Here is a 27,004-nt window from a genome sequence, read left to right on the forward strand (position 1 = left end):
GAACTTAATTAGTCGTTCTTCTTAGCAGTTCTTTTTATCTTTTCGAAACTTTGTTTTTAAAAAATAAAACTAGCTTTTTTGGTATCGCTTATTGTTGTAGTGCTTGTGGTCTTAGTATAATAAAATCTTAGTCTAAGTGTTCCGATTGATATTTTAGTGCTTCGAAGTGCTGTCGTCAATTTCCCAACGGTTTGTGTTGTCTGTCATCAATTCGTTGCCTACAAAATTTGTTGTATTGTGCGCTCATTCTAAAGATGCGTAGAGTCAAATTAATGCCAGGTCGTCTTTTAAGTCAATTTTTGTATCATATTTCACGACTTGTCTTGCTACGTGTTTTTTACTTTGTCGAATAAAAGTTTCGATTTACCTCATTTTGCCTTTGCCGCTTTTTCGACATTTTGCATGAAATGTTTTTGACCTCTCTAGACTAGTTTCATTCTTTCCCATTGTTGTCAAAATGCTTTGAAACATTAGTTGCTTAGCAACGCAATATAAAGTGAACGGAATTACTATCAAAAAACGAAAACAAAATTAACGGGATAAATCCTTGATGCCCAAATTTAGCTGTCCGCTATTTGAGCTTTCCTAGTATATGTTAGAGTATAGTTCTGGGAAGCCTAAGGCAATTAGAGCTCAAAGCCGAGGGCGCTTGTGCCCGAGGCAAAGTTCGAATTGCCGAAGGCTTCCCAGAACTATACTCTAACTTATTTAAACCCCAGTTTTGCTGTTCAAAACTCAGAGAGAATTCAATTAAAATTTATAGTAACATTGCAATTCTCGTGCAGCGAATCAATCCAACAATTGAATAATCGTTCAACCCAAATATTTCCTGAATTCCTTGATATTATTGTAGGAGCGAATGGATCGTAGAGGTCGTCAGCCGGCTCTGTTGTGTCACTCTCATTGACACTCATTATGGTTTTTAGCAATTTATAAAAATGTTTCTTGGTATTGACTCAATTATAGCCCATAAAAGTCCTCTTTGACGAAGATGTTATTTTTTGTGACTGTTTCCTGTTTTCAATTGTACCCTTTAATTATCTTAGAAAAGTGTATGCTTTGTCTCCTGAGAAAAAATTTGGTCTTCAAATTTTCCAAGAACCATGGCTTAGGGCTTCCAAGAAGTTTGCTCAGTTTGTTGCTCATTTTAAACCGTTTTGTAAGGTTGAACTCTTCGAGACATTTGTGAACAGTGAGCGAAAAACTGATTAGTTTCAAAGTCCAAAGTCCAATGTGATATGTGAAGTCTTAAAAAAATGGGAGGCTTGAAAAAGTATGAACTAATGACTTCTTGCTTGATCTACTTTCAGAAATAGTGATCGAGCCTAACTTTATTGTTGCTTTTTTAGCAGCGAATTTGAGGTCTAATAATTCTTAGCAACAATCTCTAATGCTTATTGGTATTGATACTTGTCCTTGTATCCTCTTACCAAGAAGCAGGAGTTTGTCACTTAAAGATTTTCCTTATCAATCATTTTTTTCCATTTTTGTTCTTTCAATCTTAATAGGGGTTATGGGAATCAATGGCGCCTATGTTGCGATAATCTGCCGGGTATGTTTGCCCACGCCCTCTTTGTGGGAAACTTTTCGTGAAATAGTGGCTTCAATTCTGCTAATTTTTTTTACATTTTACATAGAAATATGTCAGGAAGAATTGTCTTATGGTTTATTAGGATTATATTTTGGATGCCCAAAATTTGGTTGCCTTTTCATGGAATCGTTTGCCTTTGCCAAAATTGGTTGAAGCTTTTGTTTTTCCTACTTAAAATTGCTCAATTTCATCCTTTTCGAAGACTTGAGAGCAGCAAGTTTTAACGCTATTTTTAATTGCTCTTGAAGGAAGTTCATAGCTATTATTGTAAACGTGTATATATTTTTTTATGCAAAACTTTTATTTGACAATTTTGGGATCTATTCTGTTTCGGCCCGCTCAGTGTTTTTTTTATGACCTCCAGTTACAAATTATGTTGTTGTATAGCACGTTACTATGTAAGAAAATAGCACGTACGCCTGGGGGTCATAAAAAATTTATGCTCACTAAGCTGGGGGGGGGGGAAGAGAATGGATCCCAATTTTGACTTTTCGAGTGACTTTTAGTCCCTTAATTTTTTGCGTTTCGTGTGATCTAAAATTCACTCTCAATCACAATTTCAAGCAGCTGAACTCAATTGGCGGCAATTTAATACTAAAAGTCAAATGAAAAGTGCGCCGAAACTGGTGTCATTTTTCACTTTAAATCTTAATAGTGGTATATGTTAACCTCTAATGTGGTTATTTGAAGCCCACTATTGAACTTCTTAGTCCCATTTAGGCTCCCTCCTCCTCCTCCAACTCCCCTGCCCCCCCCCCCCCCACGACTGAAGCAGGCTGCAATTGATTAGAGCTCCCACTAGTCGTTCGAGAGGTTATGTTTGTTTAACTGCAAATATATTTGTGTTGAGATTACATGTTAATCTTGGACTTACACGGAGAGTTTTTTGTTTGTATCAGATAGTTATCTGTAGAGCTGTATAACTGTTTTGAATCTTTTCCTGAGCTTTTCAAGTTTGGCGTTCTTGAGGGTAGCGAAATTTGAATGAGGTGAAAACTTGCGAAATAAAATTTTATCAACTTGACAAGACACAATGCTATATCCAAATTAATATTGAAGATTGCTGCTGTCTGTTTTAATTTGTAGGGATGCGATTCTCTTTGGCCCATTTCTTAATCACGCGGCATATGTATTCAACTTGCGGGTTAGCTGTATTGCGCAAGAGAGTAAGGACTTCACGCAGAGTGTCTTGCGGCTCTTGACCTGCCACTATTTTCTGGAACACACCCACGCATGCACCTCGCTTGCCTTCCCAATATTCCGGATTTGGATCTAAGCGCTCGAGAACATCGAAAGCTTTGGCGGAATAATAGAACTGGCCCATTTTGTAGCAATCATTTGCAATCAGTTGCAGAAGACTGAATGAATCATTGGACGTTTCCATTTTGAGATACAGCTCCCATGCTTGTCTCGGTTTTTGATTCATTATGAAACATCTAGCCAACCAACTGAGATACACGTAATCGTTTTTAATTTTGTCATTTTGGATCAGAAGTAAAAGCTCCTCTGCTTCCTTGTAATTGCCGACTGCAGCTTTTGCTTGAGCATAATTGAAGTTGAAAGTGTCATCATTATAGAAGTAGCTCTTAACTGAGTTTAAGTATATAAGGACATCTTCAAATTGACGCAACAGGAAGAAGCAGGAGGCCATGCATTGACGTCCGGGAATTGTATCACACTCGCTAGCACTGCCGCCCACTAACTGAAAATACTGTTGTGCAATTTTGAGATGCTCCTTTGAACCTTGTTCTTGTCCTAAAGCTGCGTTGACAACACCTTTCAGAATATACTCGTGCGGGGTTGTCGGTTCGAGCTCCTTGATCAGGTTGTAGGCTTCCTGGATGTTTTCCTGTTTGAGATGGAAAATGACTAGGTTCAGTCTGGCCTCGACAATAACGTCGACCAAAGGAGGCAGAACTTGCAAAGCTCCATCACCATTTTGGAACACGACCATATTGTGTTTCATGATCTCTTTTGCGTATGTGAAACTCCGCGAAGCTTCAGACTCAAATTTTGTCAACTCGGCCTCGGCTGCTTTTCCATTGTACAGTCGGTAGAAATTGCAGGCCCGTAAATTGACTGCAGTTGCACTGTTAGGAAAGTTACTGAGGTAGACAGTCAGAACCTCTTGACTCACATCATAATAGTCCAATTTGTAGTAGCACAAGGCGATGTAGACATTCAGTGCTGTGAATTCCCGGTTGTCCAACAAGATTCTTTTGTATATGTCGATCGCCTCTTGATAATGAGATCTCAAGTAGTGTATTGCAGCTAGTGATAGTTGGTCTTCCTGTACATCCTGTAGTTGTGAATGATATGACATCAGCTTTTGTTCATCACCTTCTTTGTGAGCTAAGTGGAACAGAAGTCTGTTTTTCAAACGCTTCTGGTGCTCGTCTTGCAGTTTTACATTTTCGAAAGCTTTTCGGCTTTCCTCATAGTGACCAAGAAAGAAACAAACACATCCAAAGAATACTGAATAAATGGAGTCGGGCTTTTTCTTCATGAGATCTTTGTATATTTTGTATGCTTTCACATAGTCGCCCAGATGGAAGGAGATGTATCCAATCCATTCCAACGTTTCAGGGTCTGCTTTCTCGGGGTTTTGTTGGAACTCGACCAGAGTGAGGGCGCCGGTGAAGTCTCTTTTCTGGAGAAGTTCGTCAAGTTTTGGTAGCGATTTGCCGCTGCCTTCTCGACTGTCGGCTGCTTCTGATTTTTGCAGAGCCGGTTTGGCTCGTGAAAGAATCATAGCTTTTGCTTGTACAGAAGAAAATCTGTATTGAATTTAAATATATGCAGGTGATAAAACAACAAAATGCTTTTATGATTTGCGTTGAAGCACAGAGCTGTTCTATACGCGTTGAAATAAAAACGCACGTGGATTTGATTGACTGTGCGTGAACACGATTAGATTTTATTTTTTAATCAAATAATAAAAGGTGACACAGGACTGGCTTCACGAGAACAATTATTAAATGCTTAATAGAAAATTTCCAAAAAGATTGGAGAAATTATCTTGAGAATACCATAGGCAAGCGTGAGATATGAATTGCTCTTTAGAAATTTAAATATATCAAATAAACGGTTAAAAATCTTCTGAATCTAACCATTAAAATACTGGACAGCATTGAACGAGCTTGTAAAACTGTGCCATTGGAAGAACATCCGGTCAGGTGAAATTTAAGCTATAAAAGACATGCTGTTTTGCTAAATCATATGGTTTTGCTAAATAAACAACAATGTTCTGCTGTAGTGTTACATCAGTTTTGCAGATTATCAAAACTGCTATCTAAAACTATGGCATTCCTCTGGTTGATACTGGATTTTCTCCAGTTCTCACGTACTGTAGCACAGCCTGAGCTGCTCTATAGTGTTGGTGCGCCTTGTGACCTTTCAAACGGGGGTCAAGCATACACAGCGTTAAGAGAATACAATGCCAGCTGGCCAACTCAGTGCGACATTCTCTGCGATAGATTTTCTCCCGACGGGGAATCCTTTCCGTGTGAATCATGGACCTGGTCTAAGACGTCTAGTCTTTGTTCGCTCTATGATGTCAAAATGTCAATGGACTGCGTGGATGTGTCCGATTTGCAGTCCACATGGGCTGTCAAAAGGTACATCTTGGATCGGAATTTCAATTTTGAGAAAGGATATCTGTATTCAAAAGACGGAGTAGCGACACTTCAAACTTGGCACGTTTGCTCTGGGATTGACCCAGCTTTGTATGCAGGATCTTGCGACGGTGACCAATTCGGAGCGTACGCGTACTTCAATGCCACGCCAATCTTAACCATGGACAGTCAAATGTATGCTTTTCAGAACGAAAACTCATTCCTTGAGCCGAATGCTCAGTGGCAGGAACTGGGAAAGATTTGGCTGTACCGTAAGAACCACGGGGGTTTCAAAAGGGCCATAAAGCGGTCGAGTGCAGAGGGTCTCTATGGGTGTCTGTTCCCCAGTGGAGTTTCCCTCACTGATTATGAAGACGACTTAAATAAAGATGAAACAAATGAGATACATCTCTACTTCTGCATGGATCAATACTATTGTCCAGAGTTCTTTGAGTTTGACATGTGTTTTGTGGAATATAATGGCTGCTATCCTGAACTGAAAGGCAATTGTGGAGAGGAAGCGAAATCGATATTCTCGTTCTTTTCGGCATGGGTTAACTTGACGCCTGCACCGTGAAACTTCCAAATGTGTGTTGTCAGTTCATGTAGAATTAATTTTTTGTATTAATGAATATCCTAATGCGTCACATTTTTTTAACGCTTGGAGATTTTCAGATAGATTTTTGATTAATAGCCGCCCTCATCTTCTCAGCCGGCTATTATTGCGCTCGTATTTTTTACAATTCAAAGAATTTTTACAATTCAAAGAATTTGAATTGTATTGGGGCGCTGTCTTTTTTTTAAGATCTGTTCACACATTTTCATGATTTTTGAAGTCAAATTGGAGTGGTGATTTTGGTCACGCCGAAACAGGAAATGGAGCGAAAAAGCGAGTGGTTTTGCGGCGTGAATTTTTTTCGCTCTAATTTTAAAGTAGAGTGCGAAAATGGTGTTTGAACAAAAATTCGGTTTCTCGGTAGTGGTTTTTTGTTCACATGCGGCAATTTCACTCTGATTTTTACTGTTTTTTCGATTTTTTGGATCGGATTTTTTTTTCTAACTAGTTTTCCCAATCCATTCACAGCCCATTCTGGACCTAGTTTTTTGTTAGAATCAAAATAACATATCTCACTAGTGGTTTTTTGTTCTCCCTAGCAGCATTTTGAAATTGATTTTCTGTTTTTTTTTTTGTTTTTTTTTCATCTGATTTTTTAGAAATGGTTTTCCCAATTCACTCATTGTCCGTTCTAGGTCTAGTTGTTTGTTAAGTCAATGAAAATTCTTTGAATTGTACGTCAGGACTTGTCCTGCTATGTTTTTTTACTTCGTCAAACTTTTTTTCGCTTGATCATTTTGCCGCTTTTTCGACATTTTGCGTGAAATCTTTTTGACTTCTCTAGGCTAGTTTCTCTCTTCTCTCATTCTGCTAAAAGTGAATTTGAACATCAGTTGCTAAGCAAAGCAATTAAAAATGAACAGAGTCGGTATAAAAAATTGAAGTCAGAAATAGAAACGGGATAAACCCCCATAAAGCTCAATTTTAGATGCCCGCTATTTGAACGTCGTTCCTATAAGTCTTAGTTACCACCTCTAATGCTTATTGAGTTACCACCTCTAATGCTGTGTTGATAGTAGCCCCTGTAGCCTCTCTCTAAGAAACAGAAGTATATTCAACTACGAAATGCCATCAAAATAAATCGGACTTAAAAAATATTTTTGTACAAAAATCTTTTTTTTTCAATATTCTATTCGTTCAATCCCAATCATGCTTATTGGAATCAACGGCGGCTATTTTCCGGCAATCTGCCGGGTATGTTTACCATTTAAAATTTTATGAAATCTTTTTTTTAAATAAGCTTAGTCTCTTTATAGCAAAGATTTAAGCCTCTATTTTTGTCCACTCAAAAAGATAGTTTCGTTACATCTTATCATTTCTGTGCCTAAATCTAGAAAAACTGCATGAAATCTTGCTCATTACGAATAAATTGGGAAATTAATCGGTTTTTCTGCCATGTTCAAAATTTTGGCGACCGAGTTTTTGGAACACTGCTTCAATTTCTTACTTGGTGTCAGCAAATCTCAGATTCAGCGAGGAAAAGTTTAATTGATTTGAGCAAGACCAAATTTGTAATTGCCAGCTTCTTTGTTGCAAAGGTATGAACTATAAAAGTCAAATTTGTGAGTTCGCACGTTTTAAATTGCCTAACAGTGGCCATAAAACAGTAAACATTTTCCTTGCGAATGCCAAGTGAGGAAATGCGAAGTGTTTTTTGCGTTAAAAATTTTTCGGCTGTTTTGAGTATCAAAAGTTTATTCATCCAATTTCAAAACTTATGCCAATGTCAACAAAGCGACATCCATCAGTTTTCCAGTTTGCTTTTCAATAATTGGAAGGATCATAAAGCCAAGAAATGATGTTTACGTACTACAGATAATTTAACCCCTTTGATGAATGATAAAGAGAATAGATTTTTCAATAGCCGCTAAGCAATAACGGAGTTATTATTGGTATCATCGTGTTTTTTGTGGCTCGAAGAGGATTGATGGTGATCTTCTGTTTTTTAATCGGTCAAGTGTCACTAAAACAGGATGTAAAAGCCAATGCCGCACGTGAAAACAAAATTTTAAGGTCAATCAGCTCAAAACAAGGCAAAATAAGAGCGAAAAAGAATAGTTTTTGTTCAAATATTGTTCGCAGAGAGAGAGAGAGAGAGAGAGAGAGAGAGAGAGAGAGAGAGAGAGAGGGGGGGGGAGAGGGGAGAGAGAGAGAGAGAGAGAGAGAGAGAGAGAGAGAGAGAGAAAGTGAGAGAGAGCGCGCTCGAATAAAGTAGATCTAGCGAAATTGTTTTGTTCACTTGTCCCCATTGTTTAGTTTAAGCTTTAATTTTTTTGGTCAAAGTGTTTTTTCTCAGTTCCTTAATTAATAGCCGCGTCAGCAATTCCAGGTGGCTATTACTGCGCTCATATTTTTTTTTTTTACAATTCAAAGAATTTGAATTGTATTGCGGCGCTGTCCTTTTTTTCAAGATCTGTTCACACATTTTCATGATTTTTGAAGTCAATAAGAGTTTGAATAGTGGTTTTGGTCAAGCGAGTGGTTTTACGGTGTGAAATTTTTTCTCTATAAATTTAAAGTTGAGTGGGAAAACGGTGTTTTAACAAAATTTCGCTTTCTCGGTAGTAGTTTTTTGTTCATATTCGGCAATTTCACTCTGATTTCTTTAAATCGTTTTTTCGATTTTTTGATCGGATTTTTTTCTAAATGGTTTTCTCAATCCATTCATAGTTCATTCCAGACCTAGTTTTTTGTTTGGGCCAAATTTTCTTTTCTCGCTAAAGGGTTTTTGTTTTCATGCGGCATATTTACATTGGTTTTCTGTTTAATCTGAATTTTTTCAGAAATGGTTTTCCTAATTCACTCATAGTCCGTTTTAGGATTGGTGTAGTCCATTCTAGGTCTTGTTTTTTGTTTAGTCAATGAAAATTCTTTGAATTGTACGTCATAACTTGCCCTCCTATGTTTTTTTTATTTCGTCTAACAGATTTTTGTTTTGTGTTACCCTGACTTCTTGGAATTGACTATTTCAATGACTTCAGTGACTTCTACTGCTTGTGTGCGTGACGTCATTTCTGCTTTTAGGTCAATTGCGTGACATACTTCACTAAAAAATGACTTCTGAACTCAGTTATGGAACTTGAAATTTTATGAACATTTACTAATTAAAGGTCAATAGTGTGCATCTAAGTAGTGCCAAACTTATATGCCCTAAATCCTGAGTAATAGAGTCTGGGGTTTTAATATCGAATATTAATTTTGAAAAAGCTCCGTTAGGGTTTTTTCCTTGTAGAGCAAATGTGTATCATAAAAATGACAGTCCGAATCGAACCCAATAAGTCTAGTCGTCTTTTAAAAAGCTGTTGGTTTATCTGTCAATCTTATTTTTTTAGTGGTTTCAATTCATGGTAGGCTACCAGCGTCTATCGCGGCTATTTTCTGGCAATCTGCCGGCTATGTTTAATAATAGCAGGTTCAAAGACTTTTTCACCATCTGAGGACACTTTGAATAAAATATGCATTTCGAGGCCTTTTTGCCATTTTACCGCACTGGACAATTTTTAGCAGTTTTTACATTCATCATTTTACAGCGTTTGCGGGAGTTTTCGGGTTGAACTTAGTTGTTAGGATTGTTGGTATTCCTGGGTTTTGGTATTCTTAAATGCTAATTATCAATAATATTCCTGTGGTCTTATTGCTTAGTCTAACAAAATAACAGTTATTCAATGAGTTGGGAAAAAATTGGGAAACTTGGAAGGAGTTTTCAAAAATGGCAATGAATGTCTGGAACACACAGGATAACAGAAGACAAGAAGAAGTGCAGCTTAATTTAGTTCAATTTATCGGCTTCAATGCTGGGCTAAAATTTAAAGATTTAGCATGTAGTTCTTAAATTTTAAATATTCCTGTGGTCTTATTGCTTAGTCTCACAAAATAACAGTTATTCAATGAATTGAGAAAAAATTGGGAAACGTGGAAGGAGTTTTCAAAAATGGCAATGAATGTCTGGAACACACAGGATAACTGAAGACAAGAAGAAGTGCAGCTTAATTTTGTTCAATTTATCGGCTTCAATGCTGGGCTAAAATTTAAAGATTTAGCATGTAGTTACGAGTCTCTCCTACTTTGACGCCACTGTTTTGATTTTTTTAATTTATGCCTCTTTTTTTCTTTTTCCTTGATTAGCCAAAAGTTTGACGTTTAATAGCAGCCTCAGCTTCTCAGCAGGCTATTATAGCGCCCATAGTTTTTTTAATTGAACCAATTTTTTCTCGCTAGTGGTGTTTTGTTCAAATGCGGAATTTTCAAAATGATTTTCTGTTTTTTTTTAAATTTTTTGATCTGATTTCAGAAATGGTTTTCCCAATTCACTCTTAGTCCGTTTTAGGTCTGGTTTGTTGTATATTCAATGAAGATTCTTTGAATTGTACGTCAGGACTTGATCTGCTTTTTTTGAGTGAGAAATTGGTGTTTTAACAAAATTTTGCTTTCTCGCTAGTAATTTTTGTTCACATGCGGCAATTTCACTCTGATTTCTTTTAATCGTTTTTTTCGATTTTTTGATCGGATTTTTTTCTAAATGGTTTTCTCAATCCATTCATAGTTCATTCCAGACCTAGTTTTTTGTTTGAACCAAATTTTCTGTTCTCGCTAAAGGGTTTTGTTTTCATGCGGCATATTTACATTGGTTTTCTGTTTTTTTAATCTGAATTTTTTCAGAAATGGTTTTCCCAATTCACTCATAGTCCGTTTTAGGATTGGTGTAGTCCATTCTAGGTCTTGTTTTTTGTTTAGTCAATGAAAATTCTTTGAATTGTACGTCAGAACTTGCCCTCCTATGTTTTTTTTTCGTCTAACAGAATTTTGTTTTGTGTTACCCTGACTTCTTGGAATTGACTATTTCAATGACTTCAGTGACTTCTACTGCTTGTGTGCGTGACGTCATTTCTGCTTTTAGGTCAATTGCGTGACATACTTCACTAAAAAATGACTTCTGAACTCAGTTATGGAACTTGAAATTTTATGAACATTTACTAATTAAAGGTCAATAGTGTGCATCTAAGTAGTGCCAAACTTATATGCCCTAAATCCTGAGTAATAGAGTCTGGGGTTTTAATATCGAATATTAATTTTGAAAAAGCTCCGTTAGGGCTTTTTCCTTGTAGAGCAAATGTGTATCCTAAAAATGACAGTCCGAATCGAACCCAATAAGTCTAGTCGTCTATTAAAAAGCTGTTGGTTTATCTGTCAATCTTATTTTTTTAATGTTTTCAATTCATGGTAGGCTACAAGCGTCTATCGCGGCTATTTTCTGACAATCTGCCGGCTATGTTTAATAATAGCAAGTTCAAAGACTTATTCACCATCTGAGGACACTTAGAATAAAATATGCATTTCGAGGCCTTTTTGCCATTTTACCGCACTGGACAATTTTTAGCAGTTTTTACATTCATCATTTTACAGCGTTTGCGGGAGTTTTCGGGTTGAACTTAGTTGTTAGGATTGTTGGTATTCCTGGGTTTTGGTATTCTTAAATGCTAATTATCAATAATATTCCTGTGGTCTTATTGCTTAGTCTAACAAAATAACAGTTATTCAATGAGTTGGGAAAAAATTGGGAAACTTGGAAGGAGTTTTCAAAAATGGCAATGAATGTCTGGAACACACAGGATAACAGAAGACAAGAAGAAGTGCAGCTTAATTTAGTTCAATTTATCGGCTTCAATGCTGGGCTAAAATTTAAAGATTTAGCATGTAGTTCTTAAATTTTAAATATTCCTGTGGTCTTATTGCTTAGTCTCACAAAATAACAGTTATTCAATGAATTGAGAAAAAATTTGGAAACGTGGAAGGAGTTTTCAAAAATGGCAATGAATGTCTGGAACACACAGGATAACTGAAGACAAGAAGAAGTGCAGCTTAATTTTGTTCAATTTATCGGCTTCAATGCTGGGCTAAAATTTAAAGATTTAGCATGTAGTTACGAGTCTCTCCTACTTTGACGCCACTGTTTTGATTTTTTTAATTTATGCCTCTTTTTTTCTTTTTCCTTGATTAGCCAAAAGTTTGACGTTTAATAGCAGCCTCAGCTTCTCAGCAGGCTATTATAGCGCCCATAGTTTTTTTAATTGAACCAATTTTTTCTCGCTAGTGGTGTTTTGTTCAAATGCGGAATTTTCAAAATGATTTTCTGTTTTTTTTTTTAAATTTTTTGATCTGATTTCAGAAATGGTTTTCCCAATTCACTCTTAGTCCGTTTTAGGTCTGGTTTGTTGTATATTCAATGAAGATTCTTTGAATTGTACGTCAGGACTTGATCTGCTTTTTTTGAGTGAGAAATTGGTGTTTTAACAAAATTTTGCTTTCTCGCTAGTAATTTTTGTTCACATGCGGCAATTTCACTCTGATTTCTTTTAATCGTTTTTTTTTCGATTTTTGGATCGGATTTTTTTTCTAAATGGTTTTCTCAATCCATTCTTAGTTCATTCCAGACCTAGTTGTTTGTTTGAACCAAATTTTCATTTCTCGCTGAAGGTTTTTTTGTTTTCATGCGGCATATTTACATTGGTTTTCTGTTTTTTTAATCTGATTATTTTCAGAAATGGTTTTCCCAATTCACTCATAGTACGTTTTAGGACTGGTGTAGTCCATTCTAGATCTTGTTTTTTGTTTAGTCAATGAAAATTCTTTGAATTGTACGTGAGGACTTGTCCTGCTATGTTTTTTTATTTCGTCTAACAGATTTTTGTTTTGTGTTACCCTGACTTCTTGGAATTGACTATTTTAATGACTTCAGTGACTTCTACTGCTTGTGTGCGTGACGTCATTTCTGCTTTTAGGTCAATTGCGTGACATACATCACTAAAAAATGACTTCTGAACTCAGTTATAGAACTTGAAATTTTATGAACATTTACTAATTAAAGGTCAATAGTGTGCATCTAAGTAGTGCCAAACTTATGTGCCCTAAATCCTGAGTAATAGAGTCTGGGGTTTTAATATCGAATATTAATTTTGAAAAAGCTCCGTTAGGGCTTTTTCCTTGTAGAGCAAATGTGTATCATAAAAATGACAGTCCGAATCGAACCCAATAAGTCTAGTCGTCTTTTATAAAGCTGTTGGTTGATCTGTCAATCTTATTTTTTTAGTGGTTTCAATTAATGGTAGGCTACAAGCGTCTATCGCGGCTATTTTCTGACAATCTGCCGGCTATGTTTAATAATAGCAAGTTCAAAGACTTTTTCACCATCTGAGGACACTTAGAATAAAATATGCATTTCGAGGCCTTTTTGCCATTTTACCGCACTGGACAATTTTTAGCAGTTTTTACATTCATCATTTTACAGCGTTTGCGGGAGTTTTCGGGTTGAACTTAGTTGTTGGGGCTGTTGGTATTCCTCGGTTTTGGTATTCTTAAATGCTAATTATCAATAATATTCCTGTGGTCTTATTGCTTAGTCTAACAAAATAACAGTTATTCAATGAATTGGGAAAAAATTGGGAAACGTGGAAGGAGTTTTCAAAAATGGCAATGAATGTCTGGAACACACAGGATAACTGAAGACAAGAAGAAGTGCAGCTTAATTTTGTTCAATTTATGTGCTTCAATGCTGGGCTAAAATTTAAAGATTTATTATTTAGTTACTTGGTTCTCCTACTTTGACGCCACTGTTTTGATTTTTTAAATTTACGCCTCTTTTTTTCTTTTTCCTTGATTAGCCAAAAGTTTGATTTTTAATAGCCGCCTCAGCTTCTCAGCAGGCTATTATAGCGCCCATAGTTTTTTTTATTTGAACGAATTTTTTTCTCGCTAGTGGTGTTTTGTTCACATGCGGAATTTTCAACTTGATTTTCTGTTTTTTTTTAGATTTTTTTTATCTGGTTTCAGAAATGCTTTTCCCAATTCACTCTTAGTCCGTTTTAGGTCTGGTTTGTTGTATATTCAATGAAGATTCTTTGAATTGTACGTCAGGACTTGTCCTGCTTTTTTGAGTGAGAAATTGGTGTTTTAACAAAATTTCGCTTTCTGGCTAGTAGTTTTTGTTCACATGCGGCAATTTCACTCTGATTTTTTTTTTACTGTTTTCTGATTTTTTGGATCGGTTTTTTTCAAATGGTTTTCCCAATCCATTCATAGTTCATTCTAGTCCTAGTTTTTTGTTTGAACCAAATTTTCATTTCTCGCTAGTGGTTTTTTATGAAGTTACCAATTCACTAATAGTCCATTCTAGGTCCAGTTTTTTGGTTAGTCAATGAAAATTCTTTGAATTGTACGTCAGGTCTTGTCCTGCTATGTTTTTTTACTTCGTCGAATGAAAATTTTTCGCTTTACTTTAGTTCACAGCTTGTTCAACATTTTGCCGGAAAATTTTGTTTTCTCTAGGCTAGTTTCACTCTTCTCCAATTCTGCTAAAAGTCCTTATAGACAGCAGTGAGAGTGAGAGTGTGTGTGAGAGAGAGGAGAGAAGAGAGAGAGAGAGAGCGAGAGCTCGAATAAAGTAGATCTAACGAAATTGTTTTGTTCACTTGTCCCCATTGTTTAGTTTAAGCTTTAATTTCTTTGGTCAAAGTGTTTTTTTGCTCAGTTCCTTAATTAATTGCCGATGAAGCCATTCCAGGTGGCTATTACTGCGCTCCTATTTTTTTACAATTCAAAGAATTTGAATTGTATTTGAATCCATTCATAGTTCATTCTAGTCCTAGTTTTTTGTTTGAACCAAATTTTCATTTCTCGCTAGTGGTTTTTTATGAAGTTACCAATTCACTAATAGTCCATTCTAGGTCCAGTTTTTTGGTTAGTCAATGAAAATTCTTTGAATTGTACGTCAGGTTTTGTCCTGCTATGTTTTTTACTTCGTCGAATGAAAATTTTTCGCTTTACTTTAGTTCACAGCTTGTTCAACATTTTGCCGGAAAATTTTGTTTTCTCTAGGCTAGTTTCACTCTTCTCCAATTCTGCTAAAAGTCCTTATAGACAGCAGTGAGAGTGAGAGTGTGTGAGAGAGATAGATAGGAGAGAAGAGAGAGAGAGAGCGAGCGAGAGCTCGAATAAAGTAGATCTAGCGAAATTGTTTTGTTCACTTGTCCCCATTGTTTAGTTTAAGCTTTAATTTCTTTGGTCAAAGTGTTTTTTGCTCAGTTCCTTAATTAATTGCCGATGAAGCAATTCCAGGTGGCTATTACTGCGCTCCTATTTTTTTACAATTCAAAGAATTTGAATTGTATTGGGCGCTGTCTTTTTTATCAAGATCTGTTCACACATTTTCATGATTTTTGAAGTCAAATTGTAATAGTGATTTTGGTCAAGCGAGTAGTTTTACGGTGCGAAATTTTTTTTCTCTATAAATTTGAATTTGAGTGAGAAAACGGTGTTTTAACAAGGTTTCGCTTTCTCGCTAGTAGTTTTTGTTCACATGCGGCAATTTCACTCTGATTTTTTTTTACTGTTTTCTGATTTCTTGGATCGGATTTTTTCAAATGGTTTTCCCAATCCATTCATAGTTCATTCTAGTCCTAGTTTTTTGTTTGAACCAAATTTTCATTTCTCTCTAGTGGTTTTTTTTCCACATGCGGCATTTTCACATTGATTTTCTATTTTTTTAGAATTTTTTTGATCTGATTTTTTATAGAAATGAAGTTACCAATTCACTAATAGTCCGTTCTAGGTCCAGTTTTTTGGTTAGTCAATGACAATTCTTTGAATTGTACGTCAGGTCTTGTCCTGCTATGTTTTTTTTATTCGTCGAATGAAAAATTTTCGCTTGACCTTAGTTCTCAGCTTGTTCAACATTTTGCTGGAAAATTTTGTTTTCTCTAGATTAGTTTCACTCTTCTCCAACTCTGCTAAAAGTGCTTATAGACAGCAGTGAGAGTGAGAGTGTGTGTGAGAGGGAGAGGAGAGGAGAGGAGAGAAGAGAAGAGAAGAGAAGAGAGAGAGAGAGAGAGCGAGAGAGAGCTCGAATAAAGTAGATCTAGCGAAATTGTTTTGTTCACTTGTCCCAATTGTTTAGTTTAAGCTTTAATTTCTTCGGTCAAAGTGTTTTTTGCTCAGTTCCTTAATTAATTGCCGCGTCCGCAATTCCAGGTGGCTATTACTGCGCTTATTTTTTTACAATTCGAAGAATTTGAATTGTATTGGGCGCTGTATTTTTTTTTCAAGATCTGTTCACACAATTTCATGATTTTTGAAGTCAAATTGGAGTAGTGATTTTGGTCAAGCGAGTAGTTTTACGGTGTGAAATTTTCTATTTATAAATTTGAAGTTGAGTGAGAAAACGGCGTTTTAACAAAACTTCGCTTTCTCGCTAGTAGTTTTTTGTTCACATGCGGCAATTTCACTCTGATTTGTTTACCGTTTTTTTCGATTTTTTGATAAGATTTTTTTCGAAAGGGTTTGCTCAATCAATTCATAGTTCATTCTAGACGCAGTTTTTGGTTTGAACCAAATTTTCATTTCTCGCTTGTGGTTTTTCGTCCACAAGCGGCATTTTCATGTTGATTCTCTATTTTTTAATTTTTTTGATCTGATTTTTTTTATAGAAATGAAGTTACCAATTCACTAATGGTCCGTTCTAGGTCCAGTTTTTTGTTCAGTCAATGAAAATTCTTTGAATTGTACGTGAGGACTTGTCCTGCTATGTTTTTTATTTCGTCTAACAGATTTTTGTTTTGTGTTACCCTGACTTCTTGGAATTGACTATTTTAATGACTTCAGTGACTTCTACTGCGTGACGTCATTTCTGCTTTTAGGTCAATTGCGTGACATACTTCACTAAAAAATGACTTCTGAACTCAGTTATGGAACTTGAAATTTTATGAACATTTACTAATTAAAGGTCAATAGTGTGCATCTAAGTAGTGCCAAACTTATATGCCCTAAATCCTGAGTAATAGAGTCTGGGGTTTTAATATCGAATATTAATTTTGAAAAAGCTCCGTTAGGGTTTTTTCCTTGTAGAGCAAAGGAATTCGAAATGAACAGAGTCGGTATCAAAAAACGAATGCAGAAATAGAAACGGGATAAACTCATAAAGCCCACTTTCAGATGCCCGTTACTCGAACTTTGTCCCTAATTACCATTTTTAATGCTTATTGGTATTGATACTAGCCCCTGTGTGGCCTCACTACAAAACAGGAGTATGTTCAGCTCCAAAATGACATAAATATAGGTACCACTAACAACTTGATTGTACAAAAATCATTTTTTCACTAGTTTTTTCTCTTCTTCTAATCCCAATCTTGGTTTTGGGAATCAACGGCGGTTATTTTCCGGCAATTTGCCGGGTATGTTTTGTGTACTAACTGTAAGAAAGCGTAGAGTCAAAAGCTGCAGAAGTTGATGTTTTTTGGTGGTTCTTAAAACATTGTATCTTTGTTAAGGAAATTTTAGATTAAAAATTTTTGTTAAGGATTTTTAGATTTTTTTTGTTCATTTTCGGTGGGTCTTAGTATTTTTTGTTTTAAATTTTTGTGGCCTAAAATGTTGTTAGGTCATCACTTATTTCAATTCTTTTGATTGTAGGTTGCGTCTTGTCTGGTTGTTTAAATCTCGCTTTACTTTTCGTTCGCAGTTTTTTGTTTTACATAATATCGACTTTCACGTTTGGCTCTGACTTACAGCTCTCGCTCTTTCAACTGAACGGATTTTGAATTTTTAGAGTGAAAAGAGCAAAATGAAAAACTGATTAAACCGACAAAGCCCTGTCATTAAGTGAAAGTGCATTAGGTTAACAATGTTCATGAGAGCAATTGCTGGCTGGCATTACTACTTAGCTTAATAGCCTTCAGTTTAGAGGCTGAACTAATCATAATTTTAGAATTTATTGAAACTGCAGACCAATTTTGACACTCTACTCTTTCTCATCATTAGAAACGAATTGTCAAGTTTTATCTTCTTCTCGGTTTCAATCCCAATTTTTGGCTATTTTTGGCATTTCGCCGGCATTGTTTTTACAACAACGCTCCAATTTGGCGAGCAGGCGTCGAGCATTAAGGTCTGTTTTACTGGCTATGGTGCGCGTTTCCAATTTTTTGCAAATATCTCTCACACTTCTGATTTCATCTAGTTGAACCCATGATGTACTTTGACCCATGAAACAGTACACCCTTTACATTGTTACGTAGTTTTCAATATAGGTGTTCTAATGTACAGCCGATAATCGTAATGTCCTTGAACTTTTTTTCTTAAAATTTATTTTACTTCCATTTCGCCCAACATTTCATTTTCTTTTGAGGAATCAATTAGTGCGGTGCAATCTTATTTGGTAAGAGTTATCTAATAATTTGTTTTTGACTTCGCAAATAAATTTTAATGACGTTGCAGATAACAGCTATTGATTTTCATGACTTTGAGAACATTTTTTTCTAAAGTTTCAAAACATTAGTTGTTAAATAGTATTTGTTAAAGAGTATTTGTCAAGTTTCTGGATTTTACAGGATTTTTTGTTTAGCTATTTATTACCGCATCTTTGTTTCTATCATCAAAATAATATCTGAGTCATAAATTCTGTATTGTAAACTGAGTGTTTTAGGATAAATTTATTCAATATAAAGATTTGCACCTAATTTTTCTGTAAAATTTAAGAGCTTTTGTCTTTTTTAGCATATCTTGCTGTTTTTTTACGTTTTTAATTCATGACTGCATCAAAATTTACAAAAGTGGTTCTCCGTTTATGCGAAACTGAGATACTTTCAAGTTGGAATTTAGGTGAGAAGTCTTGTACTACAATTTTTCTCTGTTTAGGTGTCCATTTTTCGCAAATGTAGCAATAATCCGCCACTGTTTAAGTTAAAGTTAATGCTCGCTTTTGAGCATGCAAAAGTGAGTTAAAGCTTTGTTAAATGAGCTCGAGAAAGTCGTTTGTAATAATATATCGTATAGGGCTGATATAATTGTACCAATCTGTTCAACAATGCGAAGAAATTGATGGGGCAACAAACCTTGTCTGTGTACTTTATGCTACTTAGTTCCGTTTTAAAAATTGTTTCCCTTTTAGTGTATCAGACTTTTAATTCAGTTTATCGCTCCCTTTCTTTCTTCTAATGACGACGGCAAATGACCAGTGTCAAAACAGCAGTTTTCTTTTGTATCAAAATAATATCAAATTTTAGCCATTATGGATTTAGGTCTCAAAATCCCTCAGAAAAAACGTTTGGCAGTGTGTGGTGATTCCCGACCTAGATTTCAAAGCAAATAAAACACTGTAGTAAATCCAAGCCCTATATGGTATATTATGGACCTTTATCGTATCAAAATATTTCAAATCTTAGCCAGTCTAATTGACTTTTTCTGAAAAAAAATTTGGGGTTGGGAGTGTGTGCTGATGTCAATCCCATTTGCTGATCTCCAATTCGAAACAAATAGAAAAATTCTGGTAATTGTGAGCGCTATACGGTATATAATTAAACTTTATTTTATCAAAATAATATCCAATCTTAGCCATTGAAATTAATTGTTTTCTGAAAATTCCTTCAGAAAAAAACTAAGGGGGCATATGGTGATGTCAGTCCCATTTCCCGACCTACAATTCGGAACAAATAGAAATATACTGGTAAATTTGAGCTCTGTATGGTTTTTTATTAACCTCTATCTTCTCAAAATAATATCAAATCTTAGCCGGCATAATTGATTTTTTTCTGAAAAATTCAGCAGAAAAAAAGATTTTGGGAGTATGTGGTGTTTCCCGACCTACAATTCAAAACAAATAAAAGCGCTGTGGTAAATTTGAGCACTGTTGGGTTTATTATTAAACTTTAAACCGGTTTTAATCACTTTGAATTGCTTTCAATTAATAAAGCTTGAAACCACCTTTAAAATTAGGCAGAATTGCGGATTATAGATTTATTCAGTGCCAAATTTTGATACATTCAGTGGGGACTCGAGTTACGCTGAGTGCGAAGAGATAACTAAAACGTTTGATTTGTTATACATTGCGCGCGAAAAATAGGGTACGCCGCTTGTCTCTCAAATCAGCGTTTAAAATTTGGATACGGATTGCGCAATTCCCTTCAATTTTGGCGGATCTTGCTGAAGTATCTATTTGCAATCTTGTATTATCAATATATTAACATAACAAAAATGAACAAGAGATACACAGATCGGGGAGATTTGTCCTTGACGATTTGGGTATACCTCTGCGGCGTTATGGACAACACAAAGTTCAAATTTCATTGTTTTGCCTTGCATTTCTTCTTGTTTGATTTCTTCCTAATTTTTTGGAAATATAAGTTGGTTACAAAATGTTTAAAAAATTGGTTTGTTTCAAGGAATCATAAGTTGCTTGAGTTACTGAGGGCGACATTAAACCTTCGGTTTCAAGCTTAAGTGGAAGGTCGGAACAAGCTTTCAGATTATTAACCTGCATTGTTTTGAATTGTTTTTCTCTCTACAAGGTCAAACACGAAAAAAAGTTGAATGTTTCTGGACCTATAGCTTTGAAAAGCACTAAATAAACCTTCACTCCTTATGCCAATTGCTACTGGGGCGAGTTCTTTAATAAAGATGGTGGAACAAATCTTGTTATGCCAAATTTCATCTTCCAAATTATAATCAAATCGTGGTTTTCTTACCTTAGTTGCAGACTTATCAAGAATATTCCTAAACTACAATTGGTGCTTTTACGGTCTATTGGGAAAATGACTGGTGTTTCAAGTGTTTCTGTATGTCGTTGTTTGTGAATTTGTTTTCGCCATTCAAATATCTTTTGTTTCAGATCTACCCAGGAATGCGACATGGTCTGTATATGGAGAGGGAGGACTTGAGGAACGAGTTGCTGGAGGATATGATTGGCTGGATTTTGGACCACTCAAATATTGCAACTAATACCTAGAAATCTTGATTAATGTTATTCGTTCTGAATAAATACGAGCGTTGGATAATAAACTGTCACAAAGGATGGACGATGCTGCTACCGTCTGCAATGAATGGACTCAGGATTTATTTATGATAAGAATCTCAAATCTCATCTAATCGCTGTTCGTGACTTTTATTCATTATGTATTATCGCGTTTTAATAAATTTCGAATTCTGTTTGACATGAATTTGCTTCAACTGGTGCGTCTGATGGTGAGGTTGATAAGGCCTTTACCATTCTTGACTTTCAAAAAAGACAAGTTAATTGTTCCGCCTGCACTCACTCGAATTCCATTTTATATTTCCCTGAAATTTGTTTGTCACTTCTCATATCAGTACTGACTTCAGAAGTCGCATTTAAATCTGATGTTTATATTGGATTGAAATTATGAATTACTGGTCTTGATTGAAATGATTAATGTTGTTACAAATTAATTTAATCTCAATGGAATCATTTTTAATAATGGCGAGAGAATAAAAAAATTGCGGAGATCAACCAGAGCGTAATTTTGACTATTCGTCACTATTTGAGAGCGAATAGTAGTATTGGAGGTAAGAACTCTGCTGAGCTTGTCAAAAAAGATTGAATAGTTACTGTAAAATCATTTTATAAGAATCCAGTTATTTTCAATCAGAATCCATCAAAAAATCTTTTGGTATGCTTTTTAGAACTGCAATATTCTTTCTTCCGCTTACAAAATTGAGGGGACAATTTATTTGATTGCGTTCGAACGATGATGCTATCAGGGTGCAACTCGATATATATCTTTAATCAAACACGGAAGATATCTGTTTGGGATTTGAGAAAAACTGTTGCAACAGGAGTAGTTGCATATTACGATATAGCTGTGTAGTTTAGACTTGGAAAAAAACTGTTTTTAAACGGCGGATTACGTCCGGACAATGAATTTGTTACATATTGGACGAAGTAGTAGTGCTCTTACGGCTCTCTAGTCTACGAATGCGATTCACTGAACTGTTTAAGAGAGATAAGTATATGAGTTGGAGATTGGTTTTAGAGTTTGACCCCCACCCCTAGCCTTCCTAATCCGCAGCTATTTACTGACGAAACCAACCGTCAGTCGTTTGAGAGCAGTTCGCCCGACGGTAGTCGTTATTGTTATTTCTGTTTTGAAAACCAATTTAATCGGCCTGATAAAATTGCTCGAATTCATGCCCTCGTGGGTTTTTTCCTCGACAGTACCTTCCCTGATACTGTCGAGTAAAAAATCCACGAGGGCATGAATTTGGGCATGAAAAAAGGTACTGTTCTGTCTAGTATGACTCGAAAAATTTCTTTTAGGCTTTTGCATTTTATTGTCGTCCTGTGCAAGAATTAAATGAATAAAACGTTAGCATTGCGTTGAGGCGTGACATTTAATTGCTCTAAAACGAACGAAGTTGGTACCAATTATGAGTACTATGGTCTTCTTTTTGCGATCTCTGGCTTCATCGGTTTTTCGTCGGACGCTTTTGACTTTTCGACATTAAAAACGGTATGTTGTTAAAACCCGGTGGGCATTAGGTCATTGATCAGCTCTCATAAATATTTACTAGTCTCTAAGTGTACGATTCCCTGAAGATGCTGAAGAGTTTTTGTCGGTTTGAACTCCCGTCACTCCACCCCCTCGAATTCAACGCCCTATTATCCAGCACAATCGACCCCCCTTGAAATAAAACGGCCACCCCTGTCCATTTTGAACCTTCCCCAGCCACCTAAGATTAGTTGTATATCGTTTGAGAGCAATTCACCCGACAGTTTTTAGCTGTTAGTGGAATTGTACTATGCTAGCAAAACTTGTCGTTCAACATTTTGCACAGACTGTCAATGTTTGCGCATGCTGTTTTGTTGAATTTTTGCGGGAGGTCTTTGAGGTTTCCACTTTCGCCTAGTTAATCAACGAACAGTGCTTTGACGATATCGTCCGACCACAAACTCAGGTCCGGTCCTGCAACACCCGTCCCTTGTAATGCAGGGCTACTTGTTTTAGACGTTAGCCGGCACAATCTGCGATCCGCTGGAAAACAATTATTTATCCTGCCCTAAACGGGAATATAAAAATTTTGCGGTCCTCCCGAGCTGGACATTCTTCGTTACAGTCAGAAGTTACTTTGTATGCAAGTCCGTTTAGGTGAGTTATCCGGGGACTGTCTTTGTTCCGCTCTCAACAGGTATCTAATAATGCCAGCTCCAAAAATTGTTTTTAGCCTTAGTCGGGCGAAAAACAACAAGTTGAACTTTTCTATGAACCGGGTCGATCAATCTGGCAGCTGTACGTTAAATTTGTACAAAAAGCTTGCTACCACTGTTTGGTTCATTATGGTAAGTTGTAATAGTTTTCAGCGTTAGTGTGAAAGTTTACAGGTGAATGATGCGTTTGCATCTCCCGGTGAGCAGAGTGTGGTTTGATAATTAACAGCAGCCGTCAGTCTCTCAACGGGTGTTATTTAGGTACTCCTGTTTTACGACGTAAAGGGAAGTATTGCTTTTCTTAAGGATTTTGATCGAAAGTACTATTAGTTCTGACGGCGTTTTGAATTGAATTGTGTGAATTCGCGGTGTGAACTAATTGCTCCTGAGCGAGAGAAGTTTTTTATTCATCCGCTGCCTTGAGTTAATGACTCGGGAGTATATAGATAACCGTTTTAGGCAGTTTATTTTTTCGTCTATTTGGCTTAATTGTTTTTCTTGTAGTTTTATTTACGTTGGCGCTGCATCAATATGTGAACCTCTGGATGAGATTCTGTTTCCTTTAAGAGCCTATCAATATGTTTCTAAGGGCAATGTTGGCTGAAATTTCTCAATTTCTTATATTTTTTACCTTAATTTTCCCTCTTTTTAATCTTTGAGCGAAATGTTTTGCAATCAATGTATATGTCAACGTCACTGCAATAATTGATGTATAGAATGCCTCAGTTTTGATCTTGTGTTTTTATTACATTGTACACATAATTGGCCAGTTTTAGCTATTTTTGTACAAATTTTCTAAATTGTTTTATATGTTAGATTGATTTTTTTATTACGGCCTGTGTTTTGCCAGGAACGCAGATTTCTTTTTTTGACGTTGAATGTTTGTAGTTTAAGTCAAATTTGTTTCAAATTTATATTCATGTTTTGAAGTTTTAGGCAAGTTTTTCTGACAACAAGCTTAGTGAAATTTCAATGATAAGCAAAGACATGCATCTTTTTCTATCTAAATTTTTTGGTCTCATTCTCAAGTTGCATAAACAAGGTGAACTTTTCTATGAACTGGGTCGACCATTCTGCCAGCTGTACGTTAAATCTGTACCAAAAGCTTGGTACCAATGTTTGGTTCGTTAGGGTAAGTTATAATAGTTTTCAGCATTAATGTGAAAGTTTACAGGTGAATGATGCGTTTGCATCTCCCGGTGAGTAGAGTGTGGTTTGGTTATTAACAGCAGCCGTTAGCCTCTCAACTGCTGTTATTTAGGCACTCCATTTTTACGACGTAAAGGGAAGTATTCCTTTTCTTACAGATTTTTATTATCGAAAGTACTATTAGTTCTGACGGCGTTTTGAATTAAATTGTGTGAATTTGTGGTTTGAACTAATTGCTTCTGAGCGAGAGAAGTTTTATCTTCATGCGCTGCCTTGAGTTAATGACTCCTTGACTTTGAAAAGTGTTTTTGGGAAAAGGGAGTATATAGATAACCGTTTTACGCAGTTTGTTTTTCGTCTATTTGGCTTAATTGTTTTGTAGTTTTATATTTGCGGATTTTTATTTGCGTTGGCGCTGCATCAATATGTGAACCTCTGGATGAGATTCTGTTTCTTTTAGGAGCCTATCAATATGTTTTTAAGGGCAAAGTTGGCTGAAATTTCTCAATTTCTTATATTTTTTTAACCTTAATTTACTTATTTTTAATCTTTGAGCGAAATGTTTTGCAATCAATGTATATGTCAACGTCACTGCAATAATTGATGCATAGAATGCTTCAGTTTTGATATGGTGTTTTTATTACATTGTACACATAATTGGCCAGTTTTAGCTATTTTTGTACAAATTTTCTAAATTGTTTTGTATGTTAGATTGATTTTTTTATTACGGCCTGTGTTTTGTCAGGAACGTAGATTTCATTTTTTGACGTTGAATGTTTGTAGTTTAAGTGAAATTTGTTTCAAATTTATATTCATGTTTTGAAGTTTTAGGCAAGTTTTTCTGACAACAAGCTTAGTGAAATTTCAATGATAAGCAAAGACATGCATCTTTTTCTATCTAAATTTTTTGGTCTCATTCTCAAGTTGCATAAACAAGGTGAACTTTTCTATGAACTGGGTCGATCATTCTGCCAGCTGTATGTTAAATCTGTACAAAAAGCTTGCTACCTCTGTTTGGTTCGTTAGGGTAAGTTATAATAGTTTTCAGCATTAGTGTAAAAGTTTACAGTTGAATGATGCGTTTGCATCTACCAGTAAGTAGAGTGTGGTTTGATTATTAACAGCAGCCGTTAGCCTCTCAACAGCTGTTATTTAGGCTTTCCATTTTTACAACGTAAAGGGAAGTTTTCCTTTTCTTAAGGTTTTTTATCGAAAGAACTATCAGTTCTGGCGGCGTTTTGAATTAAATTGTGTGAATTTGTGGTGTGAACTAATTGTTTCTGAGCGAGAGAAATTTTTTGTTCATGCGCTGCCTTGATTTAACGACTCTTAAGACTTTGGAAAGTGTTTTTGAGAAAATGGAGTGTATAGATAACCGTTTTACGCAGTTTGTTTTTTCGTCTCTTTGGCTTAATTGTCTTTCTTGTAGTTTTATATTTGCGGATTTTTATTTGCGCCAATATGTGAACTTCTGGATGAGATTCTGTTTCTTTTAGGAGCCTATTAATATGTTTCTTAGGGCAAAATTGGCTGAAATTTCTCAATTTCTTAAATTTTTTGACCTTAATTTTTTTATTTTTAGTCCTTGAGTGAAATATCTTGCAATCAATGTATATGTCAACGTCACTGCGATAATTGATGTATTGAATGCCTCAGTTTTGATATGGTGTTTTTATTACATTGTACACATAATTGGCCAGTTTTAGCTACTTTTGTACAATTTTCTAAATTGTTTTTTATGTTAGATTGATTTTTTGAATAGGGCCTGTGTTTTGTCAGGAACTTAGATTTCATTTTTTTGTTTGTAGTTCAAGTGAAATTGGTTTCAAATTTATTTTGATGTTTTGAAATTTTAGGAAATCTACATAAGTTTTTCTGACAACTAGCTTGCTGAAATTTCAATGATAAGCAAAGACATGCATCTTTTTCTATCTAAATGTTTTTGGTCTCATTCTCAAGTTTCATAAACAAGATGAATTTTTCTATGAACTGGGTTGATCAATCTGCCAGCTGTACGTTAAATCCACAAAAACCTTGCTACCTCTGTTTGGTTCGTTAGGGTAAGTTATAATAGTTTTCAGCATTAGTGTGAAAGTTTACAGGTGAATGATGCGTTTGCATCTCCCGTTGAGTAGAGTGTGGTTTGATTATTAACAGCAGCCATTAGCCTCTCAACGGCTGTTATTTGTTATTTAGGCACTCCATTTTTACGACGTAAAGGGAAGTATTGCTTTTCTTAAGGATTTTGATCGAAAGTACTATTAGTTCTGACGGCGTTTTGAATTAAATTGTGTGAATTTGCGGTGTGAACTAATTCCTTCTGAGCGAGAGAAGTTATTTGTTCATGCGCTGCCTCGAGTTAATGACTCTTTGACTTTGAAAAGTTTTTTTTTAAAAAAAATGGAGTATATATAGATAACCGTTTTACGCAGTTTGTTTTTTCGTCTATTTGGCTTAATTGTTTTTCTTGTAGTTTTTGCGGATTTTTATTTGCGTTGGCGCTGCATCAATATGTGAACCTCTGGTTTAGATTCTAATTCTTTTAAGAGCCTATTAATAAGTTTCTAAGTGCAAAATTGGCCCAAATTTTTCAATTTTTTAAATTTATTTGACCTTAATTTACTTATTTTTAATCTTTTAGCGAAATGTTTTGCAATCAATGTATATGTCAACGTCACTGCAATAATTGATGTATAGAATGCCTCAGTTTTGATATGGTGTTTTTATTACATCTTACTCGTAATTGGCCAGTTTTAGCTATTTTTGTACAAATTTTCTAAGTTGTTTTTGTATGTTAGATTGATTTTTTGAAAAAGGCCTTCTGTGTTTTGTCAGGTACTTAGATTTCATTTTTTGACGTTGAATGTTTGTTTAAGTAATTTTTGTTTCAAATTTATTTCAATAATTTGACATTTTAGGCCATTTTTGTAAGTTTGTCTGACAATTAGCTTGCTGAAATTTCAACGATAAGCAAAGACATGCATATTTTTCTATCTTAATGTTATTGGTCTCATTTTCAAGTTTCATAAACATGGAAATGCCTTCGTCAATTT

At 35.4% G+C, this 27,004-nt stretch overlaps 2 protein-coding genes across 2 annotated transcripts in view; one reads left to right on the forward strand and one right to left on the reverse strand.

The window, feature by feature from the left end:
- LOC142334545 (monoglyceride lipase-like) overlaps positions 1-21,062 on the forward strand; it is a 40,252-nt gene extending 19,190 nt beyond the window's left edge. Inside the window, exon 6 of the mRNA XM_075382663.1 lies at positions 20,472-21,062. Within this exon, the coding sequence (XP_075238778.1) occupies positions 20,472-20,588 (117 nt within the window). The 3' untranslated portion in view covers positions 20,589-21,062. The remainder of the gene's footprint in view (positions 1-20,471) is intronic.
- LOC142334539 (intraflagellar transport protein 56-like) lies at positions 2,589-4,476 on the reverse strand. The gene has a single exon (XM_075382658.1). It carries the CDS (start codon positions 4,341-4,343, stop codon positions 2,667-2,669), a length of 1,677 nt encoding a protein of 558 aa, XP_075238773.1. The 5' UTR covers positions 4,344-4,476; the 3' UTR covers positions 2,589-2,666.
- Positions 21,063-27,004: the final 5,942 nt, after the last annotated feature.

This window comes from Convolutriloba macropyga, chromosome 2, assembly GCF_964194025.1.
Source record: "Convolutriloba macropyga chromosome 2, txConMacr16.3, whole genome shotgun sequence".
NCBI classification, from domain to species: domain Eukaryota; kingdom Metazoa; phylum Xenacoelomorpha; order Acoela; family Convolutidae; genus Convolutriloba; species Convolutriloba macropyga.